Source organism: Rousettus aegyptiacus, unplaced genomic scaffold (genome assembly GCF_014176215.1).
Source record: "Rousettus aegyptiacus isolate mRouAeg1 unplaced genomic scaffold, mRouAeg1.p scaffold_m13_p_11, whole genome shotgun sequence".
Lineage (NCBI taxonomy): Eukaryota > Metazoa > Chordata > Mammalia > Chiroptera > Pteropodidae > Rousettus > Rousettus aegyptiacus.
The window spans coordinates 11894577-11917577 of NW_023416286.1; the positions used below are offsets into that span (position 1 = coordinate 11894577).

General features: G+C 37.0%; 1 protein-coding gene across 9 annotated transcripts in view; it reads right to left on the reverse strand.

Moving 5' to 3' along the window:
* SMAD9 (SMAD family member 9) overlaps positions 1–23001 on the reverse strand; it is a 66237-nt gene that overhangs the window by 24475 nt on the left and 18761 nt on the right. For all 9 annotated transcript variants that reach the window (XM_016132784.2, XM_016132783.2, XM_016132780.2 and 6 more), the window contains one exon: positions 2811–3421. In XM_016132784.2, coding sequence (XP_015988270.1) covers positions 2811–3222 — 412 coding nt within the window. In that variant the 5' untranslated portion in view covers positions 3223–3421. The remainder of the gene's footprint in view (positions 1–2810; positions 3422–23001) is intronic.

Sequence of the window (23001 nt, forward strand, 5' to 3'; positions counted from 1 at the left end):
ATCCAGGTAAAACCTGTATATTTGTAAAGAAAACTGATAGTATCATCCAGTAGTTATTTGGCCAGACTGACTTAGTTACCTTAGAACTGCACTGACCATATTTTTAAATATTTTCACTCAAAACATAGCTGTCATAAGTCCATTTGGGCTGCCGTACAGAAATACCATAGACCACGTAGCTTTAAAAACAATGGAAATGTATTTCTCACATTTTGAAAGCCTGAGAGTCTGAGACCAGGGTGCTGCATAGTTGGGTTCTGCTGAGACCCCTCTGCCAGGAGGCAGACTGCCAACTTCTCACTGTAACTCTACATGGTGAAAGGGGCCAGGGAGCTCCTAGGGTCTCTCCATGGGTACTGATCCCATTCATGAGGGTCTGTCCTCATGACCTAACCTCCCAAATGCCTCACCTGCTAACAACATCTTAGGTTTTCAACATATGTATTTTGGAGAGACACGGGCATTTAATCTATAGCGATAACTATTTCTATTTCACATCTCAACTGCTACTTGCAAATATGACATGATGAGCTTAGAGACATTTGTTTCAGTTTTATGCTACCTTTTAAATATCATACCATCTTAATAAATAAGTTTTACACAGAGAAAAACAGTGGAAGGAGTCACTGCATATATGAGGGTGAAAGTCAGAGCTAAAGAAAACTTCTGTCTTTTTTTTCAAATATCACATGGTTTTAATAGAGTATGAGTGTTTTAGAAAAGGAGAAATTATACTCCTGAAATAACTTCAGGCGCATGGAGTAAAACCATCATGTGCCATGAAAACACAGCTTGTACCAGACCCGAGCCACACAAACTGGCCTGAAGACAAGTGACACTTCACCAACTGTGGGTACAAGTACTGAAGGTACAAGTACTGAAACTGAGGCTTGGTGGTTAGAAACTTTAAAAACAATTTGATAGAGTAATTTTATATCTGTTTAAATGAATAATAAAAAAGTTGGGCTTGTATTTTGTAAGTCTTTTTAAAAGTTCATTTGCCTAGGAAAAGTACTAATTTTTGAAGAATTAAAGATTTAAAAAATAAAAACTGGTCCTTTACTACAGATCGTTTGAGAAGCATTGAAATAGATTACTTAAGTGGTTGTGTAAGTAAAAAGAAAATCAGAATGCAGCTATGATGTTCCTAAAATGAGAAATTAAAACATGAGAGATTTCACAGGCAAAGCATAAGCTTTATAGTAATTAGGGACCCAGCAAACTTGCTCAACATTAGTATCTTCACTGTTCTCAAAATATTTAGTTTAAACATGGCCAAAAAGTTACATATAAAATCCTTTTTTGTATATAAAAAAAATGAAGTTAGAATAGAAAACTTGTGTGGTATAAAGATTATCTTAAAAGTTAACACAATTTTTACCCATTTTTTATTTTGGAAAGTCAAACCTAAAATACTATATGAAATCTATCTGCCATACATAAAAACATTCGCACTACCATTCCTAAAAGAAATATGAAAAACTAAAATGAGGTTTTCTAGTATTTGAAAGGAAAACCAGATACATTTTATAAGATACTTTTTACAACTATATTACTCAGGAAGAGAGACATGATTTCTTAAAGAATATTTTTTCATTGGGTATATTTTGAATACTTAATATAACTCATATCTTTGAAACAAAAAAGAATCAAGTCCTTTCTGTCATAAATTCAGACACTAATGACTTTTGAAAGAGTGCCCAGAGAGAAGGAGGAAAGAAGGGAAGAAAGCAAAGACCTGTATGATCTGGGGGAAATGAATCAGATTCATCAGGAGGCTGTGACTTTCTCATAACAATTTCATGCAGGGACTCAATCCCAGGATGCAGTGACTGTGAGAGGCAGTCACACCCAGGCAGGTGACTTCCTTGACAACAGGTTTACAACATGATGGCGTGATATGGGAGCCTGAATGGTTGCCTTGCTAAGCCTGCTATGGACTGGGCTTGAAGCGGTTATCAGCACTGCTGTAAGGTCAACTGAACCCTGGAGGCAAGCAGCAGGCTGCACTCCCTCCATGGCCTGTCTGCCTAGACAGAACCATCCCTGAGCGGACATGGCTGTTTCCCTGAGCTTGGGGCCTGCCCCTAGGTCTCCTGGAAGGAGGCCAATGCCGATAACATGCAACTCAAAGAGAAATGCAGTCAAACTGCCACAGCCAACAGGAAGGAATGCAGAGAGCAACGCCAGACCTCTCTGAAAGGGGGCACGCTGTATGTGTGCTCACACATGCACATTGGGAGTGTGAAGAGTTTTAGAACAATACTTTCCTGTGTTTAAAGCCATTTTTAAGAACACCTGCCAATCCTAGGAGGATTTTTTTCAGTCCTAGGAGGATTTCTAGCAACTCTTTCACTGGCTGTTTTCAGACCCAGAAGTGAGCTACCTCCACTTACCTGAAAGTGACAGCCAAGAAACCTGCTTTATTTTAGTTTGGTTCAGTTCAGTTGAAGGGATGGGGATGTTGATTTTTTACAGTTAATCATGTCAAGATCTTCAAAGGCCCCAAGAATTGGAAAAACATGATGATGATGACTTCAAACACATCAAATTAAAACCAAAATTTTCAATATCACACAGAGCTTACATGTATACTGAAATGAAAATTCATCTTTCTGGATTTCTCTGGCTGCAAAATTTTGGCTAAGTTCCTCAAAACTGAACCTCCCCTCCCCTCCCGTCACCTACCCCCTCCCTCTTTTGGAGAGTTGGAGATGGGTCCTTTGTCTTGCTTGTGCCCCATCATTCTCCATCAAGTGGGACACACACCCTTAGCCCTGAAAATACAGCATGCAATCATAAGGCCTCACCTGGTGTCTCCACCCGGCGGTAGTGGTAGGGGTTAATGCACACCTCTTTCTGCTTGGAACCAAATGGGAACTCGCAGCACTCCAGGGGCTTCAGCTCGTGGTGAGACTGCAGGTCTGGCCAGCGCCACACTCGGCAGTAAATGACATGAGGCAGACCCTTGCGGTGGGACACCTGCAGCCGCCCATCCAAGGACCGGGGGATCGTTACACATTTACTGGGCTGCCCTGGACAGCTAAGGGCCCTTTCTAGCTCGTCCATGGCACCCTTCTTCTTCTTCAGCTTCTTCACCAAAGAGTCCACCGCCTTCTCCGCCCACTTTTCCTCTTCATCTCCTTGCTTCCAACCTAGCAGTCTCTTCACTGCTGGGCTGGTGAAGGAGAAGAGGGAGCTGATAGGGGTGCTGGAGTGCATAGGAGGTGGGCTGCAGGCGTTCACTGCAGACAGGAACTGGAAAGACAGCCTTCACTGCCTACAGAGCTTGGGGAACAAAAGCAGCAAGTGACTCTCTGGGGATGTCATAAGTCTTGTTCTCCTCTGCTGGTAACTGTGACCAACTCAAGCTGAGAAGCGTGTTGACCTTCTCCTAAGCCCTGGAATGGATGGACCAACTCTGAAAAAACAAGAAAAGACTTCAGTTAGCTCAATCAGGATAATTTTCAGAACATTAAAGTTAAATATAAGGGAGAAAATATTTTCAAATGTTTTAGACTTGAAAACTCTTAGTCATCTTGACTCTTCTCACTCTTTTATTTCTGATACACAACTCTTGGTATTCCTACCTGCAAAACTTCTTCCAGATTTTGAAACTTTCTCTCCATTTCTACCAATACTTGAGGCATTGCCCACCTCACCACTAACGTAGATTACTGCAAAAGCCTCTAAAGTAGCTTCTCCCTTCCAATTCTAATTTATTTACTCCCAAATACAATTTTTAGCAGGTCATTTTCCTACTTAACAAATAAGTGGCTCCTTGGTTTCCAATATAAACTTCTTTGCCTCAGTCTCTATGTCCTCCAAAATCTTTCCTCAACATACTCATGTTTCTTCTTTTATCATTTATACTTTGCACAAGTAATCCATCTTCACTTTAGAAAACATATGTAAATGAAAAAGAAAAAAATTAGGACTGCTAATAATCTCACCAATCATATGTTCTTCCAAACTACTTTATAGGATAGCAGTTTTCAAAGTGTGACCCAAGGACCCCTGGAGTCCTGGAGTCCCTTTCACAGGGGCTGCAAGGTCCTTTCTTTCTCAACTACATATCTGGGTGCACTAGATTTTCCTCATCTATTTCAACCCAAACGATATAACACAATGGACTGCATGCAGAAGTGACTATGAGACTCCAAGTGTCATCTATCAAACAAGGCATTAAAGAGATTTGCAAAGGTAGAAAACAATAACTCTTGTTTTTTTGAAAAATTTAGTTTTTTAAATAGAAATATGTTGATGTTAATATATAATGTGTTTATTACCATCTTTTAATGAATCAAAAAATATTCTTAAGTTTCTCAGTTTTACCTCCTAAAATGATAAAAGTGGATAGATATAAGCCACAGACGTAAAGGTTATTTGGAGTTCTCAGTAACTCTTAAAAGTGGGAAAGGATCATAAAATCAACTGCTTTTGTAGGCATTACACAGTCACATATATAAATGCGTGCACAAAAAGTATTGCTGTTACATTTGTTATTCTGCTTGAAAATCAGTTGAATTCTTCTTTGCCTTCTCATCCAAAAGAGAAATTCTTTCCTAGTTATTTGAAAGTCTCATTTAAGTTACTTGAGGTAGAATTGTATTTCTTCTAAACAGCTGGCTTAAATAAAACCCTCTCCTTCCAGATTTTAGAAACCAGCTACTTATTAATGTTTAAGGTGGCTGTGCATAATATGGTCATTTGAACTATGTTGATTCTTCCAATCCAGGAATGCAAAATAGCTTTCCATTTCTTTGTGTCGTCTTCAATTTCTTTTTAATAATGTCTTTTAGTATTCAGTGTATAAGCCCTTCACATCCTTTATTGTTTATTCCTAGGTATTTTATTCTTTTTTGTTGCAATTGCAAAAGGAATTATTTTTTTGTTTCTTTTCTAAAATTTCATTGTTAGTATACAGAAACACAATGGACTTTTGTACATTGATATTGTAGGCTGCAACTTTACTGTATTTGTTTATTATTTCTAATATATATTTAATGCAATCCCCATCGAAACCCCAATGGCATTTTTTAAATAAATAGAACAAAAAGTCATCAGATTTGCATGGAAGCAAAAAAGACTCCGAACAGCCAAAGCCACCCTGAAAAAAAGGGACAGGGGCGGAGGTATCACTCTGCCTGACTTCAAATTATGCTACAAAGTGACAATAATCAAAACAGCATGTTATTGGTAGAAAAAGAGACCTACAGACCAATGGAATAGAACTGAGAGCCCGGAAATAAACCCAAATATATATATGGGAAAATAATTTTCGACAAAGGAGACAAAAACATATAATAAAGAAAAGAAAGCCTCTCTAATATGGTGCTGAAAAAACTGGAAAGCCACATGCAAAAGAATGAAACTAGACTGCTGTCACCATACACCCAAATTAATTCAAAATGGATCAAAATCCTAAATATAACACCTGAAACAATAAATTGCATAGAAGAACACATAGGTGCGAAACTCACGAACCTTGGTTTTAGAGAGGATTTTATAAATTTGACCCCAAAGACAAGAAAAGTAAAAGCAAAAATAAATGAATGAGAATATGTCAAACCAAAAAAACTTCTGCAGAGCAAAAGAAACCATCAACAAAGAGGCAATCATCCAAATGGGAGAAGATATTTGCAAACAACGCCTCTGATAATGGGCTAATATATGCAAAATATATAAAGAACTCATACAACAACAAAAAATAAACAATCCAATGAAAATATGGGTGGAGGATGAGAACAGACACTTCTCCCAAGATAAATGAAAAGATGCTCAACATCACTAGCTATTATGGAAATGCAAATCAAAACCACAATGAAGCACCACCTGTTACAATGGCTAACATCAACAGGACAAGTAATAACCAGTGTTGGAGAGGTTGCGGGTAAAAAGGAACCCTTATACACTGCTGGTGGGAATATAAATTGGTACAGCCGCTATGGAAAACAGTATAAAATTTCTCAAAAAATTAAGAATAGAATTACCATATGACCCCAGCAATCTCTCTCTGGTTATCTACCCCAAGGATTTGAAAATATTTATCCATAAAGATACATGCACTATAATGTTTACTGCAGCATTTTTCACAGTGGCCAAGACATGGGAACAACTGAAGTGTCCTTCAATAGACGATTGGATAAAGAAGATGTGGTACATATACAATAAAATATTTCTCAACCATAAGAAAAGATGAAATACTGCCATTTGCAACGACATGGACAGATCTTGAGATAATCATGCTAAGTGAAATAAGTCAAGCAGAAAAAGTTGAGAACCATATTTCACTCATATGTGGGATGTAAAACTGAAAGCATCAAACGAACAAGACAAACAAAAAAACCCTCATAGACACAGACAACAGTTTAGTGGTTACCAGAGGGAATGGGGGTAGAGAAGGTATGAAAGGGAAAAGGGGGTCAAATATATGGTGTTGGAAGGAGATTTGACTTTGGGGTGGTAAACACATAATACAGTATACAGATGATGTACTGCTGAATTGTACACTTGAAACCTATATAATTTTATTATCACCAATAGTGTCCCAATAAATTTAATTTTTAAAAAGTCCAAATAAATAAATAAAGTGGCTGTAATAACATTCTGTAGTGAGCCGATTTATTTTAGTAACTTGGAATCGATACAGCTCACAATATCCAACAACTGCTCCTTTAATATGCATTAAACATAATTTTCACTTTTGCCTGACTGGAGGTAAAACTGTACCTTTTTGAGTTCAATTATACAAACTTATTTGAACAAAGATGCTATATGAACTCCTGCTGTCATGATCACTACCAGGCATCTGATGTGAGCAAGAGAGCAGCCTGGGTACACAAAAATTGGTGACACTTAATGAACATAAAATGACACTTCCATCACTTTATTCATGTGGGTTTTACTGAGCACTGTATAGAGGTAAACTATGGTGAAAAGGAGATTTGAGGGCTTACAGCTGTTTTTCAGTTGACAGTTTGACTTGCACTGTTTTTGTTTGTTTGTTTGTTTTTGGAAAGGTTGATTTTGTGGCTTAAGCATAAATTAACAAAGTCCAGTTAAGTCACTGTATTCAAGTTCTGTTTACTTAATCGAGTCAGGTTGCCTTAAAGCAATGGTTGAAAAGGGTTAGGAACCTTCAGGAGGAGAAGTAATATGACACATAATAATTTGAATTCCAACAGTGCTTTGATTTCTGCTGAATTTTACATGAGACTTGTTATTTGTAAATTGTAGCATAAATCTTCAAACTATGTCCATGGTAGAACAATGGCTTTTTATAAAAATGTTTAGCAGAGTTAAACTAAATATACCTTTTAAAAACTTTGGCTCCATGAAACAAGTAACAGTCCTCAGAACCAGGGTTTTTTGTTTTGTTTTGTTTTTTTAGCTGTGCAAAACAATTTATTGGAACAACTTTTGTAAAAAGAACAAAATAAAACTATATTGCAGTGTAGCTGACAAAGAAAAAAATCAGTATTATTTCATTAAAATTTTTCATTCAGAAATATGTGTTCTATCTCTTAAGACTGGGAGACATAGCAGCCTTCCCTAATATACAGAAATGAACACGGGGAAGCAGCCAAAATGGCAAAGAAACATGTCTCAAATAAAAGAACAGAACAAAGCTCCAGAAAAAGAACTAAACAAAATGAAAGGAAGCAATATACCAGATGCAGAGTTCAAAATACTGCTTATAAGGATGCTCAATGAACTTAGGGAAAGAGTAGATAAATGCAGTGAGAACTTTCACAAAGAGATAGAAAACATAAAAATGATGACAGAAAACATAAAAATGAATCAGTGAGAAATGAAGACTACGATAACTGAAATGAAGAATACATTACAGAGAATCAACAGTAGATTGGATGAATCAGAGGATCGACTTAGCACTTCAGAAAAGAAGGTAGCAGAAAACACCCAATTACAACAGCAACAAGAAAAATGAAGACAGTTTAAGATACCTCTGGGGCAACATCAAGTGTACCAATATTGGCATCATAAGGGTACCAGAAGAGAGAAAGCAAGGAATTGAAAACCTATTTGGAGAAATAATGACAAGAAAACTCCCTTTACCTAATGAAGGAAACAGACATATAAGCCCAGGGAGTGCAGAGTCCCAAAAAGATGAACCCAAAGAGGCCCACACCAACACACATCATAATTAAAATTAAAATGCCAAAGGTTAAAGACAATCTTAAAAGCAGCTAGTTACCCACAAGGGAGTTCCCATAAGTCTGTCAGCTGATTTCTCCATAGGAACTTTGCAAGCCAGAAGGGATTGGCAGGAAATATTCAGTGATGAAAAGCAAGGGCCGGCAAACAAGATGACTACCTGGCAAAGCTGTCATTTAAAATTGAAGGACAGATAAAGAGCTTCCCAAATAGGAAAAAGCTAAAGAAGTTCGTCACCACCAAACCAGTATTTTAAAAAATGTCAGAGGCACTTTTTAAAGAAGAAGAAGAATCAAAAAAGGTAAATATGAATAATAAAATGCAATATCATCAACAATTGATTTGAATGAGATTGGACTCAATGCTCTAGTCAAAAGACAGGTTGACTAAATAGATAAGAAAACAACACCCTTACATATGCTACCTACGAGAGACTCACTTCAGACTGAAAGACACACAAACTAAAAGTAAAGATATGGAAAAAGATATTTCATGAAAATGGCGGGGGTGGGGGGAGTAGAGCCGGGGGTGGGGGTGTGGAAGATGGGGTAGCAATACTTATACCAGACAAAATAGATTTTAAAAACAAGGCTATTACAAGAGACAAAGAAGGAACCAGGAATCCTATTTCTGGGTATTTATCCAAACAAATCCAAAACACTACTTTGAAGGGACATATGAATCTAGAAGTTCATTACAGCATTATTTACAATAGCCAAGATATGGAGGCAACCTGGGTGTCCATCAATGAATAAATGGATAAAGAAGAGGTGGTACATACATACAAGGGAATATTACTCAGCCATAAAAAAGAATAAAATTTTGCCATCTGTAACATGAGACAGAGAAAGACAAATGCCATATGATTTCACTTACATATGGAATCTGAAGAACAAAATAAACAAACAAAACAGAAACAAACTCAGATACAGAAAACATTTTGATGGTTGCCAGATGGGAGGCAGGTGGAAGAGGGTAAAAAAGTGAAGGCATTAAGAAGTACAAATTGGTAGTTACAAAACAGTCATGGGGATGTGAAGTACAGCAGTATAGTCAATAATATGCTAATAACTACATTTGGTGTCAGATGAGTACTGGATTTATCAGGGTGGTCACTTGGTAAGTTATATAAATGTCTAATCAACATGTTGTACACCTGCAAATAATATAATATTGTATGCTAATGTAACTGAAAAAAAGGTTGAAAAAATAAATGGTCAGAAAATAATTTTTAAGTGTGTTCTGTGAGTGTGTGTGTGAATGTGTGTATGTGTCAAGGGTCACAATACAAAACTTATTTATTATTATGAATTAGAATCAGTTTAAAAAGCACAACCTCTAAACCATACAGTTCCTCAAACCATGTCTATGGGAGGAGGAGGAGCCACAATCACTCCTCCTTCCTTGAACAAATACTGACCACATTTGATCCTTGAACAACATGGAGATTGGGGTGCCAACCCCCACCCTCAGTTGAAAATCTGCATACAACTTTTGATTCCCTAAAAACTTACTTACCCTTTATATCCATGGGGGTTGGTTCCAGGACATCCTCCCCACCCACAGACACCAAAATCCACTAATGATAAGGTCTCCTATATATAAAATGGCATAAATCAATATATACAGTTGGCCTTTCACGTCTGCAAACTTCCAACTACAGACTGAAAACAGTATAAACATTTATTTTAAAAAGTCCATGTATATATAGATCTGCACAGTTCAAGTCCATGTTATTCAAGAATCAATGGTAGTCAAAAATCTAGGGTCCGAGAACTTGGCTCTGCAATCTGGTCTCAGTGGCACATTTCAAATCTTCATAATAGTCTCACAACAGCTCCAAAACTATGGTTTTATTGCCAAAAGACATGGTTTCTGTCCCATTACACAGGGACTGTTGCACTGAGGGATGCATCAAAGAGTCACATTTAGAATCTCAGAGTAATAAACATCAAATTTGTAATAGCGGTCTCTGGGTAGGGAAGGAAAAGAATAGAAAATAACAATAAGGATAACTGGTAGGTACACAGATGTTCAAAATATTATTTTCTACACTTGTTTGTATCTTTGATATACTTTTAATAAAGTAAATGTAAAAAAAATGCATCAAACTTGGAATCACACTAATACTAAGATTTCGGGTTCTTGTCTGTGTTAGCAGTTCCTATTTGTCCAAGGGTGCAGTTTAAGGCTCACAAAATTTATTCCATTCTCATTCCTATAATGTTCTAGCCACTAGTGAAATGAAGAGCCTTGTTCGTCTTTAGCTAGCTGTCACATTGACATCAACCGTGCAGATCCCCACTTCACCCAAGTTTGTTCAGTGGTGTCAACCTGTGTCAGATAATTTAAAAGCCCATAGAATATATGCTCTAACCTACCATGATGTCCTGAAAACACCATTCTCCAGTCACACCATAATATTTTATAAGGAGCACTTTCAGAGGTCATTAAAAATCAACTGTAATAATCCAATCGAAAAACGGGCAGAGGACCTGAATGGACACTTCTCCCTAGAGGACATACAAATGGCCAACATATATATGAAAAGCTTCTCAACATCGTTAGCTATTAGGGAAATGCAAATCAAAACCACAATGAGATACCACCTCACAGATGTGAGAATAGTTATAATCAACAGAACAAGTAATAACAAATGTTGGAGAGGATGCGGAGAAAAAGGAATCCTCATACACTGCTGGGACTGTGGGACTGCAAATTGGTACAACCACTATGGAAAACAGTATGGAGGTTCCTCAAAAACTAAGAATTGATCTACCACATGATCCAGCAATCCCCCTACTGGGTATTTACCCCAAAGACTTGAAAACCCATATCCATAAAGATATTTGCACACTGATGTTCATAGCAGCATTATTCACAGTGGCCAGGACATGGAAGCAACTGAAGTGTCCTACGATAGATGATGGGATAAAGAAGCTGTGGTACATATATACAATGGAATATTACTCTGCCATAAGAAGAGATGAAATACTGTCATTTGCAACAATATGGATGAATTTCAAGATAATCATGCTAAGTGAAGTAAGCCAAACAGAAAAAGTTGAAAATCACATGGTTATCACTTACATGTGGGATATAAATCTAAAAGCAACAAATGAACAGGACAAACAGAGACTCATGGACATGGACAACAGAGCAGTGGTTACCAGAGGGTGGGGGAAGGGGTGGGGGAAGTAGATAGGGTAAAGGGGATCAAATATGTGGTGACAGAAAGAAATCTAACTATGAGAGATGAACATACAGTGTAAATATATATATATATGTATATATGCATGCCTTATGGTTAAAGTGTACAGCTGAAATTTATTGGATTTTGTTAACCAATGTCATCATATAAATAAATAAATAAAACTCTAGCAAAAACAGGAGGGGTTATTGATATTGCTTGTAGTTACTCCATTACTATAAAGAACAAAAATGTTTGAAACAAAATAAACTTTAAATTACACTCTACCTTTTAAAGATGAATGTACAGGAAGGATTTATAACAAACACATGACCAGATAATTTCTACAAAGTATAGCAAGAGCTACAGAGTTATCGTCCGTGGCCAACGCAAGGGGTTCTGTAAGGATTCCGGGATGACAACTGAGCAGTACTTGGAGGAATTTAAGTTAGTTAAAAAATAACTAGCAGGAACGTAGATGGTGTAAAAGGGGTCAAATATGTGGTGACAGAAAGAAATCTGTGGGTAGTGAATACACAAATGCAATATATATATAGATGTCTTACTGTTAAATTGTACACCTGAAACTTACCAGATTTTGTTAACCAATGTCACCACAAACAAAAAATTGTTGGGTGAAAAAAAAATAGTAAAACAAATATAAAATATACTGACTTGGTGGATTTAAATGGTTTTCTGATAAATTTTTTGTGGTTAAATTCTCACTTCTGTAAGAAAATTTGTGTATCCCTGTTACACATCAACTGTGTGATCTTTGGTGAGTCATGAGGTCCCTCTGGGCCACCTTATTTCCTCATCTGCAGATCAAGAAGGGCTAGGTGATGCTCCCATAATGCCATGGTTGTGGCTACACCTGCCACATGGGATTTCAGGGCTCGCCAGATACTGTTAAGCTATGTTGTCACGCCCTGGGAAGTCCGAGGAAGAGACCGTCACTCATGAAGCTGTAATGCACAGAACAGAGCAAAAAAAAATTTCCCTTCCATGGTTGTCAAACTGACTTTTATTTTATTTTATTATTTTATTTTGTTAAATTTATTAATAAAATTATATAGGTTTTAAGTGTGTGTCCACTGTCCAAAGTTAAATTTCCTTCTGTCGCCATATATTTGACCCCCTTTACCCTTATCTACCTCCCCACCCCAACCCCTGGTAACCACAAAACTGTTGTTTGTGTCCATGAGTTTTTGTCTTGTTCGTCTGATGCTTTCAGTTTTATATTCCACATATGAGTGAAATCATATGGTTCTCAATTTTTTCTCCTTTTAATAATAAATGTCATCTGCCAACACAACACAATTCCTACTTTTCTCTCTAGCATTGTTTGTTTCTAGCATTATTTTTATTGCCATTAAGGAATAAAAATGAAAATGTATTTATTACTGTGTTAGACACCTTCACCAAGGCCTTCACATTCCCAATTGCCACAAATGCCATTTATCGACCATCAGAGCTTTCCTTCTTCAGGCAGAAGAGAAAAAAAAGCACCGTGACTGTCCCTTCGCCAGTTCACTCGTCACACACACACACACACACACACACACACACACACAGATGTATGCATTTGATTAATTCAAACTGTCCTCACTTAAACTAGTCTATTATCCCTACATGCTCCAAATGAGTAGCAGTCACAGGTTTGTATCGTAAGGCATAACCTGAAGTGATCTGTACACATGAGGAAACTGAGGCACACTGAAAAATAACTTGCAAAAGATCACACAGCTAGTACGTGGCAGTAACAGCATTCAGACCCCAGCACTCTGGCTCCACCCAGTCCCACTGCCTCATTCACTGCACCAGAATCCTGCCCCCAAGAGGAGATGGGAGGAAGGCAACAATGGCTGCCTCCGCCATCATGCTGAGACTAAAGGTAACAGAGCACCAGAAGCCAAGGCTGGGTCTGAGCTACAATGAAAAGCATGATGATAAGGGAAGGGGCATGCACGGCAGGAAGTAGGAGCCCTCCAAAGTCTCTTCAACCTCCAAAAGGCCATGATTCTAAAGGGGCATGTAGCACAACTGAAAGACTGGCTCTCTGTAAAGGAAAGGATAACCAGAGCCAAGCCTTGGTTTGTAAGGCAGCATTCATCATTCATACGTCTCAACAAACAAAGCTACTAGGAATGCTTGCAACATTCCAAGCAACACCTAGTGGTGAGCAATGCAGACATAGCCCTGACCCTCATGGAACTTAGAGTCTTGTCTAAAAGCAAGCAGATGTTAACAGACCATGGAGTACTATGCAGTCAATAAACATGGCACAGGGACAGAGAAAAGCAAGGGTGAGGGACCTCCTTGGATCTACTGGTGAAAAACTCACTGAGGAGGTAACAAACCAAGAGGTTGAGGAAGGAAGTGCCAGCCTCCTCAGAGGCTGTGGAATGAGAATTCCAGGTAGAAGTTCTCAGATGGTCGCACAGGGGTGGGAGAATTTGGTACGTCTGGGAAACTAAAGGAAAGGAGTGGGCAAGGATGTGAGCAGCTGGAGGTGAGGTGGGGGGGGTTGGGGAGGTGACTGGAGGCGGGTCGTGTTGGACCTTGAAGGTGATATATGGAAAACAGATTTTAAGTACAAAGGGAAGCCTTTGAATGGGTTTTAAAAGTAAAGAAATTAAATGATTTGGCATAGTTTTAAATGATCACACTGGCTGCTTCCATGGAGAAAGGGGGGTTGGGAGACAAGCAGGTAGACAGACAGGGGTGGGTGCTGCTGAGGAAGGTGGGATCGGTGATGAATTATTTAGTTTTGTTGTTTTTAGATGAAGGCTTCTACAGAGCATCTTCCAGATCAAGAGGAATTAATCAGCAAAAAGGAGAGATTCACATTGCAAAAGATAGAGGAAGGGAGACCACAGACAGGAAGAGGAGAGAATAAGGGCAGACACAGGTAGGGTTGTCCATCTGGTCACAGGAAGAAGAGAGCATCTCTTCTCCAAGATTATCTTGAGAAATCTGAGTAAGACTGGTGGGGGCAGAGATTTGAGCTACAAAGAAAGGTGGGAAGCAGAGAGTGTGTTCTGAAATACTTGGTAGAAAACAAAAGGCAAGCTCCTACAGGGACTAGTCATTAGCATGGCTGACAACAAAGCCATTATCAGGCTTCTCCTCCGAGGAGCTGCAGAAAAAGTAGCTCTACTCACAAAAAATGATGTTTGTTCACCACTCATCCAAAACCTATATCCTTTACCACTGGACTCTCTTCCTCTTGATGATACAAGGAGGTGACCAGACCTGGATCACAAAGCAGGGCAGCCTAGCAGATACTTAGGCACTTAACTATTAGATTCACAAAAATATCGCTTATGATAAACTCTCAAACTGTAAACTAGTCACATTCCTACCAAGTAGGCCGTGCCCTCAAGTGGGTAAAAAGTAACACTTCTAAATATTTTTTGTGATGAGCATACCCGTCAGCACTTGGAAATTAGGCAGTCAGAAGAAATTCTGAAATGGTAATACAGACTATTTACGTTCCTTATGTTCCTCATCTTTTGAATCCTTTAATATAATAGCTTAGAGGAAGGGGCTGGAGATAAATTGCATTCATAACTCTGAAAGGATGCACAAAAACTGACAGCAGTTACTTTCGGAAAGGGAATGGTGGTGGGAGAGAAAGGTGGAAGATTTGTCACTTCTGTACTTTTTAAACTTTGTATCAACTGGAAAATACCTCGAGTCAGAAAGATCACAATCTATAGATAATAGAGAAGAGTAAAACAGTGGGAAATATTGTCTGTTGTTTTCCCAAGCACTGATTCTGCTTCATACCTGAACTTCTTTCTGCATAAACTTTTTATTCACAAAGATTAACTCCCCCCACCCACCCATATTTTGAAGCAGTACCATATGATTAGTCTCTCTGGGGTGCCCACAAATTTTGGTTTAGCTCTTGGTAAAACTACAAGAAGGCTGGATTCCCAGTATCCATTCAAAAAGCAGTGTGATTTACTTTCGAATGTGGCTCCATGTTTTTCATTCCCCAGGTAAGTCTTACATTCCCACTTAGTAGGTAGAAATATCTTACAAAGACAACCCATTCAAAAGGAGCTCTTAACTTTTCCTACGATTTTAATTACACCGCCAGAACTCAGCAGATAAACAAGATAATAGAAATGAAAAAGGCCTTTAACTCACAATAGGACCCAAACGGGGTTGCCATAAAATAGACTGTGCGTGTCTTAGAGCTTATTCTTCATTTAGGCCAAATTTTAATGCATTGTATTATTTGTATTAGAGTGCTCTGACTGAAATTTCATGTATGCACAAATGTGTATTATTACATTACACAGTGCAATTCTTTCTTTTCTCTTATATTTTTAACTTTTAATATGTTGATTCTACATATTAAACATTCTACATTCTCAAGAATCAAGGCAAACTATTTCAGCATGAATAATTTATCAATTACAAACTGAAGATCCTTAGAAATCTATTTTTACCGAATTGTTTATAGACTATTATCCTTAAAAAGAAAAAAAATCGAACCTTCTGTACCTTAGCAACCTCAAAAAGAATAAACTAGATCTTGGATGCAACACAGGCATCTTAGAAGTATCCTTACTCAAAGCAATTCTGACCTAAGAAAGTCTGGGTTTACCATAAATATAAATTTGGGAGAGATTATTTGTCTTACAAAATGATTCGTAACAAATGTAAAAGTATGATTCGATTTACAAAAATCTGAAACATGTACGGCGTTTCAAAAATATCATTTTTTTCAATAAATATTTACCAAGTACTTAATGTTGCAGTTGCTAGAGTTAACTGCTAACCTTTACAAATTTTTGCTTTTAAAGATATATTTAACTCTTTAGGAACAATGTAGACTCTTTAGTAGACTTAAGAGATCTCACTTTTACATTTTACTTTTAAAATATAATTGTAACTTTAAAAATGGTTTCTGGCCATTTTCTCTAAATGTTTTTATGGGACACTAAAGAACACCATTGTTAGCAAACTGCAGAGCAAATCGAATTAGTTATCTTAGAAACTCTGCCCATGAAAACACCAAACATCCTTAAAACTTTAAGAATTCTAAAAGCTGTTCCAGATTTTTTGTAAACAATACAAAAAAGTATTATTTTACTGATATAGTTGATAAACCACTTTTAAAAATGTTCCCAGTATGTCCTTCAGAAAACAGATAAGCTGTATTGTTCTAAATATCAGGGGAAAAGAATCCACGTAGAATAGCTTAACTTAAATTTGGAAAGGGATATTTCTCTTTTTTAAAGCACGTTTTAAGGTTGATTTTTTAGGTAACTAGGTATATTTCTACCTTATTGCTGTGAAGTCATCTCAGGACAGCCTGGGTGTCATTTTTTTAACTCTGATGAGTGTTAAGGAAATGAGCTCCCCTCCAAAACACACACACACACACACACACACACACACACACACACACACACACACCTTCTATGTAATAAATAAATAATAAAGGCGGCTCAGTCAAAAACTGGAATGTCAGTGAGAACCATGCATAGCAACCATGCCACACAGAGGGCAAAAACATGTTTCAAAACTTTCCCTATTTTTCATTCAGCACATCTCATATGTCAACAAACAAGTAATATATATGGGGCTTATCACCCCCTAAATCTTTAAATTAATTTCCATAACTCTAGCCATAAATCCAATTATGGTAAACACAAGCGACCTTTCACTTTTTCTCTTTTCAACTTTGGTCCTCTGAGAAATTCAGAAGAATGGCCACATGCCCAGTATGACTTAAACCATTTTACTATCTTTACTTGAGCTTTGATGCGCTGAAAGGAATAGGGATTATTTCTAAAAAGCTCTTAAAATTATTCTGTGGGAAGCCATCCTGAAGTAATAACACAACATTTTCACTCATTCTTTGATTCAGTCAACAAGTATTTATTGAGTTTGTACCATGTGCTCAGTGTTGTGCTGTATATTAAAACTGAATAACAGCTTCCCAGATTCAAAACCTTCATTTTCTAAAGAATTAAAAGAATCTAAGTCAGTACAAAATGGCATTATACTCTTTCAAAATATTTAGAGTGTTAAAAATGTAATAAAAGATATTTGGGGGGCTATTTTAGGCTTTGTTTTATTCTTATTTTAAACAAGATGGTAACAGTGATTTCATCACAGAGAGTCTAAAACTTCGGGGCATCCAGGGGCAATGGATTTTCTTCATGGTACCAGGCCCTGTGAGACCCATGATCCGTAGCTGGTACCATAGGACAGTTCCCCTGTTCCCTAGCCCAGAGGTGGATGGGCTCTGGGGCATGAACTTGAACTGCTCCAGCTCGTTACAGTTTTCTACAGGTAGAAGTCTCCTGAAAATACAGACATGGTGTAACTGAGGAAATGACACCAGTTAAACTTAATATTTCTGCACTGTAAATTCAAGTCCTCCTTCCATTTTATGTGGCATCTGCTTTCTCAACATGCAAGCCACGTACTTCTTTAGACCTCCACTGCAGATTCTCGCTGTTGACAAAGAATCCAGAAATTGAAAGAAAACACAACAGAAATGGAATCTGTACAGGAGTAAAAGTGAATTCATCCATTGTGACCAGCTCTGGACATTCTAGAGCCAGGAAAATACATCCAGAAGAATGACACAGAGTTCAGACCATGTTGGAAATATTTTTGTCAATAATGATGATACCATTGTTGAGATATATACAAAATGGCATTACTGGGTAATGAGGCTTGATTGTACCGCTGACTTGAAAGATTAAATTAGAAGGAAATTTGCCTCTCGTTGGAGTCATCCAGGCCAGAGAGACATAAGAAAAATGCCTTACGAGGTTATGGTGGATTACTCATTAACCAAGAGGATATCCGTGAATAATCAAGTCAGTTACTGTGCAGGACAAAAATTCTTCCCATGTAGATTTAGTCACTGAATCTAGACTAACAAGGAAATTTTCACATGCTAAGGAGTCTTAAAATACAGCAAAGGCCAAGAACAGATGCATCAACATACAGAAGCACTATTCTAGCAAGTCTAAAGAAAATATCAGGAAAACATTCTCAACCTTAAAAATGACAGGCCCACAAGCTAGCCAAACTAAGATCTTACTATGAAGCCTTAGATGTTAAGTCTGGGTCTATAAAAAGCCACATTTTGACAAAATCAACCAAAACCTTCCATTGAGCAGCCTGTTTACATACTTAACCAATCCTCTGAGCTTTAAAACTGACATCACCACTGTCCATTAAAATATCAGTCTTTTTAAAGTGAAATGTGTCATACAACATCAGGGACAACATAGCTGCTTTCTCAGTTGGTTTAAGTTTTACTCAGCAGACAGCTTCTCCGTGACGCTTAACTTAAAATAATCAAGCACAAATCTACAACCAAGAGAGATCAATAGATGCACACTTGAGCAGCAAAGTAAACAATAATAAACAAGATGTACTTTTAAGCAAAGAAAATGTGAAGATATTTCAAAGTAAGATCTCAAACAGTCATCTAGAAATCCTGGCACTTTATACGGCTACAAAGTTTTAATCGTAAATTAGAATGTAAGTTAAAATCATTAATATGCCCTCATTTGATTTACTAAGTTAATAGACTTCTTGTTGAAAACCTAATTTTGTCTGAAATACCAAGTGTTGATATAAATATAATTAACAAAAATTGGCAGGCATAGCCAGATCAAGCAGCTTAGAATCAATTTACCATCACCCGGTGAAACTGAAATTTTGCCTATCTTAAGACTTAATAATTCCACAACCTGGTACATATCCTATACCGGTTTTCAAATCTTAGATAGAAATGATTAATGAAGTCAATTTATTGTGTTTCTATCAGCATTTTTATAAATAGACTGAAATTTACCAGAGTCATTTTTCAGAGTAGGGAAAAGTATTACATTTTGGATTTTTTAAAGTGATAGATGCACAGAGAGATAGAGGTATTTATATATATGCCCTGTTGGATTATGGTTAAAACAAAATCTTTTGAAAGGCACTGTCCTAATGACATTATTGCACATACTATAGTATTCATAGTGGCTTTATTCAAAATAGTAAAAATCTGGAAATAACCCATCCATCAACTAGACAATAGATAGATAAATTATGGAATAATCTCACAATGGAATGATTTCAAAATTACTAAATAAATTTATTATGTAGTAACAAAAATATATACCAGCAAATAAGGATTAATCTTAGAGACATAATGTTAAATGAAAAACAAAGTAGAACCTAGAAGACTACATAGAGTATGAAATCATTTTTATAAAGTTTAACAATTAAAAACAAAAACTGAATATCATGGAGATAGTTACACATGTGATTAAATTATATTTTAAACATCAAGGTGCTGAAAATGAAATTCAAGATATTAATACTTGAGGCAGAGAAGTAGCACAACAGGAAGATGTAGCATTAGCAATGTTGCATTTTATGTTATATTGTCATGTATTAACTATTATAATGTTCCATCATAATTTTTACACATGCTCCACATACTCTTTTGAAAGTAGCAAATATTACATAATATTTTAATTAATTTAAAACAAAATCTCAAGCGACACATATAACAAGGTCCCTATTGTGAATAATCAATGATATTTCTCTCCAAAAAAGTGTTAATATCCAAAAATACATAAAGAACTCACAAAACACCAAAAAAATGAACAATCTGATTAAAAAATGGGCAGAGGATCTGAACAGACATTTATCCAAAGAAGACATACAGACGGCCAACAGACAAGAAAAGATGCTCAAAATCGCTAACCATAAGGGAAATGCAGACCAAAACCACAATGAGATATCATCTCATATCTGTCAGAATGGCTATCAGCAATAAATAAAGTGTGGGCAAGGATGTAGAGAAAAGGGAACCCTCATGCACTGTTGGTAAGATTGTAAATTGGTGCAGCCACCAAGGAAAACAGTATGAAGGTCCCTCAAAAACTCAAAAATAAAACTACCATATGACCCAGCAATTCCACTTATGGATATTTATCTGAAAACATACAAACCACTAATTCATCCCTTTTTTCATTGCAGCATTATTTACAATAGCCAAGATATAGATGCAACATATATGTCCACCGATAGATGAATGGATAAAGAAGAGATGCATTTATACAATGGAATATTACTCAGCCATAAAAAAGAATGAAATTCTGCCATTTGCGACAACACGAATGAACTTAGAAGGTATTATACTAATTGAAATAAGACAGAAAAATGAATATCATATGATTTCACTTATACGTGTAATCTAAAAAACAAAAGAAACAAATAAACAAAACAGAAACAAATAAACAAAACAGAAACAAACTCATAGATACAGAGAATATTTTGATGGGAGGGGGATTGGGGGGATGAATGAAAAGGTGAAGCGATTAAGAAAGACAAATTGCTGATTATAAAAACAGACACGAGAATGTAAAGTATAGCATAGGTAATATAGTCAATAATATTGTAATAATTACATATGGTGTCAGATGGGTACTAGACTTACCGGGGTGATAGCTTTGTAAGTTATATAAATGTCCAACCACTATGCTGTACACCTTAAACTAATATAATATTGTAAGTCAATTTTAACTGAAAATTTTTTTAAGTTTAAATTGTAAATTTAAAAAAAAAACAAGAAACGATAACAAAAAAAAATATTTCTCAGCAGATGGAAATTTAAAAACCAAAATTCAATTAAAGATTAAGAAAAAGTAGGGATCCTAACCTACAATTAAAAGATTCTTAACAATGAATTAAAACTTTAAGAACAAGCATTTCTTGCGCACCCACTATACACAGATTATAAAGTCACAAAACTAACACATGGAATAATTACTGAGCGTCCCAAGAGTTAATGATTTGTTACAGATGATTAGCCCTTCCTGGCTTATGCCTTCTCCCTGACCTCTGAAACTCCTGTCTTCAAAGTCCAGTGCCTTTCACAGAGCCCTCCTGATCCCCTACCTGAATGTGATCTCTATCATCATTCACGATGCTGTACACTTTTGTACACTTCTCATGTGTCACTTATTCCATGTGGACTCACCTGGATTCAGGACCTAGGGCAGAACCCCACCTCCTCTGAGGCTGTGGTCCCTTTGATCCTCACTTGAAGTCTCCTTGGGAATCCTGAGCTAACCATTAAGATGCCAGTGATCTAAGCCCTGTTGGTAAATTTACCACCCCAAGAACACTCCCTGGCTGTGATTTATGATTGGCTCATTGATGTCATACTCTCTCACTTTCATGGTAATAATGGCTATTGGTTTTCTCTGAATGGCCTGGGAGTGAGAGGCTCCATACTACCCAGTGCCACTCAGCCTACGTCCTGTAGTCAGTTAGTCGGCGCTGGTTAGATTTAGGTCAGGTGGACCAGCTAGATCCCTCTACCACTCCATCGACCTTAAATCCTCATATCTACATCTTCCTCAGTTTCCTAAGTCACTCCTTTTCTAATGAGTCCCAATGCTGTACACCCATATACACCAACCATCTCCTATTGGAAACTACATGGTACTATCTGGATATACACCCTTTACTAAAACGTGAGCTCCCACATATCTCTATATCCATCAAAGGTATCTCAGTCTCAGCACTTGCATTTGGAGCCAGATTCTCCGGCAGGGATGCAAGGCCTTCCTGTGCGCTGTAGAATGCTTAGCAGCATTCCTGGCCTCTATCCACCAATGGCAGTAGCACACCCCCTGCAAGCTATGACAAATAAAAATGTCTCCCGATATTGTCAAATGGCCCCTAAGGGGCAAAAGCTGCCCTTTGTTGTAAACCATTAGTTCCAAATAAATCATGATTCTGCTCAATAATCAGATGATCTTGAAATTTTTAAATCTGAATTGCTGTTAAATAAAAATTAAATAGAATTCCAGGGAAAGATGCTTTCAATGTCGATTTAATTAATCAGAAAAAACCTGTTCTGCTGCTGGTTGCACATAGATTAAGTTTTGAATCCTCAGCATAGAAAATATAGTACTTTTTCATGATTTAGTGTCATTTTGAACACTTTAGCAAATGCGAAAGGGTTAAGAATCAAGTTATTGTCATTGAAAGAGGAAAATCACAGTTTTATCTAAATCAAAGAGTAAGGCACAGTTACAAAACAGACTTGAATGACTTGGTTTTAAACTGACAAATGTAAAACAGAAAAAACAAACCTCTCTTTCCTTCTCCCATTCCACTCCTAACCAACTGTTAACAATCCTGTGGATTTTTTTACTTTCTAAACATCATTCAAAACCATCTCATCCTCTCCACCCCTTTCACCTCCCTCCATCCCTACAAATCTCTTCAATAAATTGCTAGGTTTCTAAAACACGTTTCTAACATTCTCCTCTAAAAATACCTGTAGCATGTTTGCAAATGCTAAGAATTTTCTATTTTCTCATTCCTTCTCTGCCCTGCCCAGCCCTGCCCTGCCTTTCTTATCTTTTTTTCTTCCTTCTTTTTTTCTTTAATTGCAACAGAAAGGGGATTTTCTCCCCTGGATTTTAAAAGTAATTTGTGTTCATGAAAAAGAAAAGGCTAGAAAAATATGGAAAAGTTCCTAAAAAGACGGCTCGGCTCTTCCACACAGAGATGATCACTACTGACATTTTTTGTGAACTTTTAAATCTTTTTTTCTAAATAAACATATATTT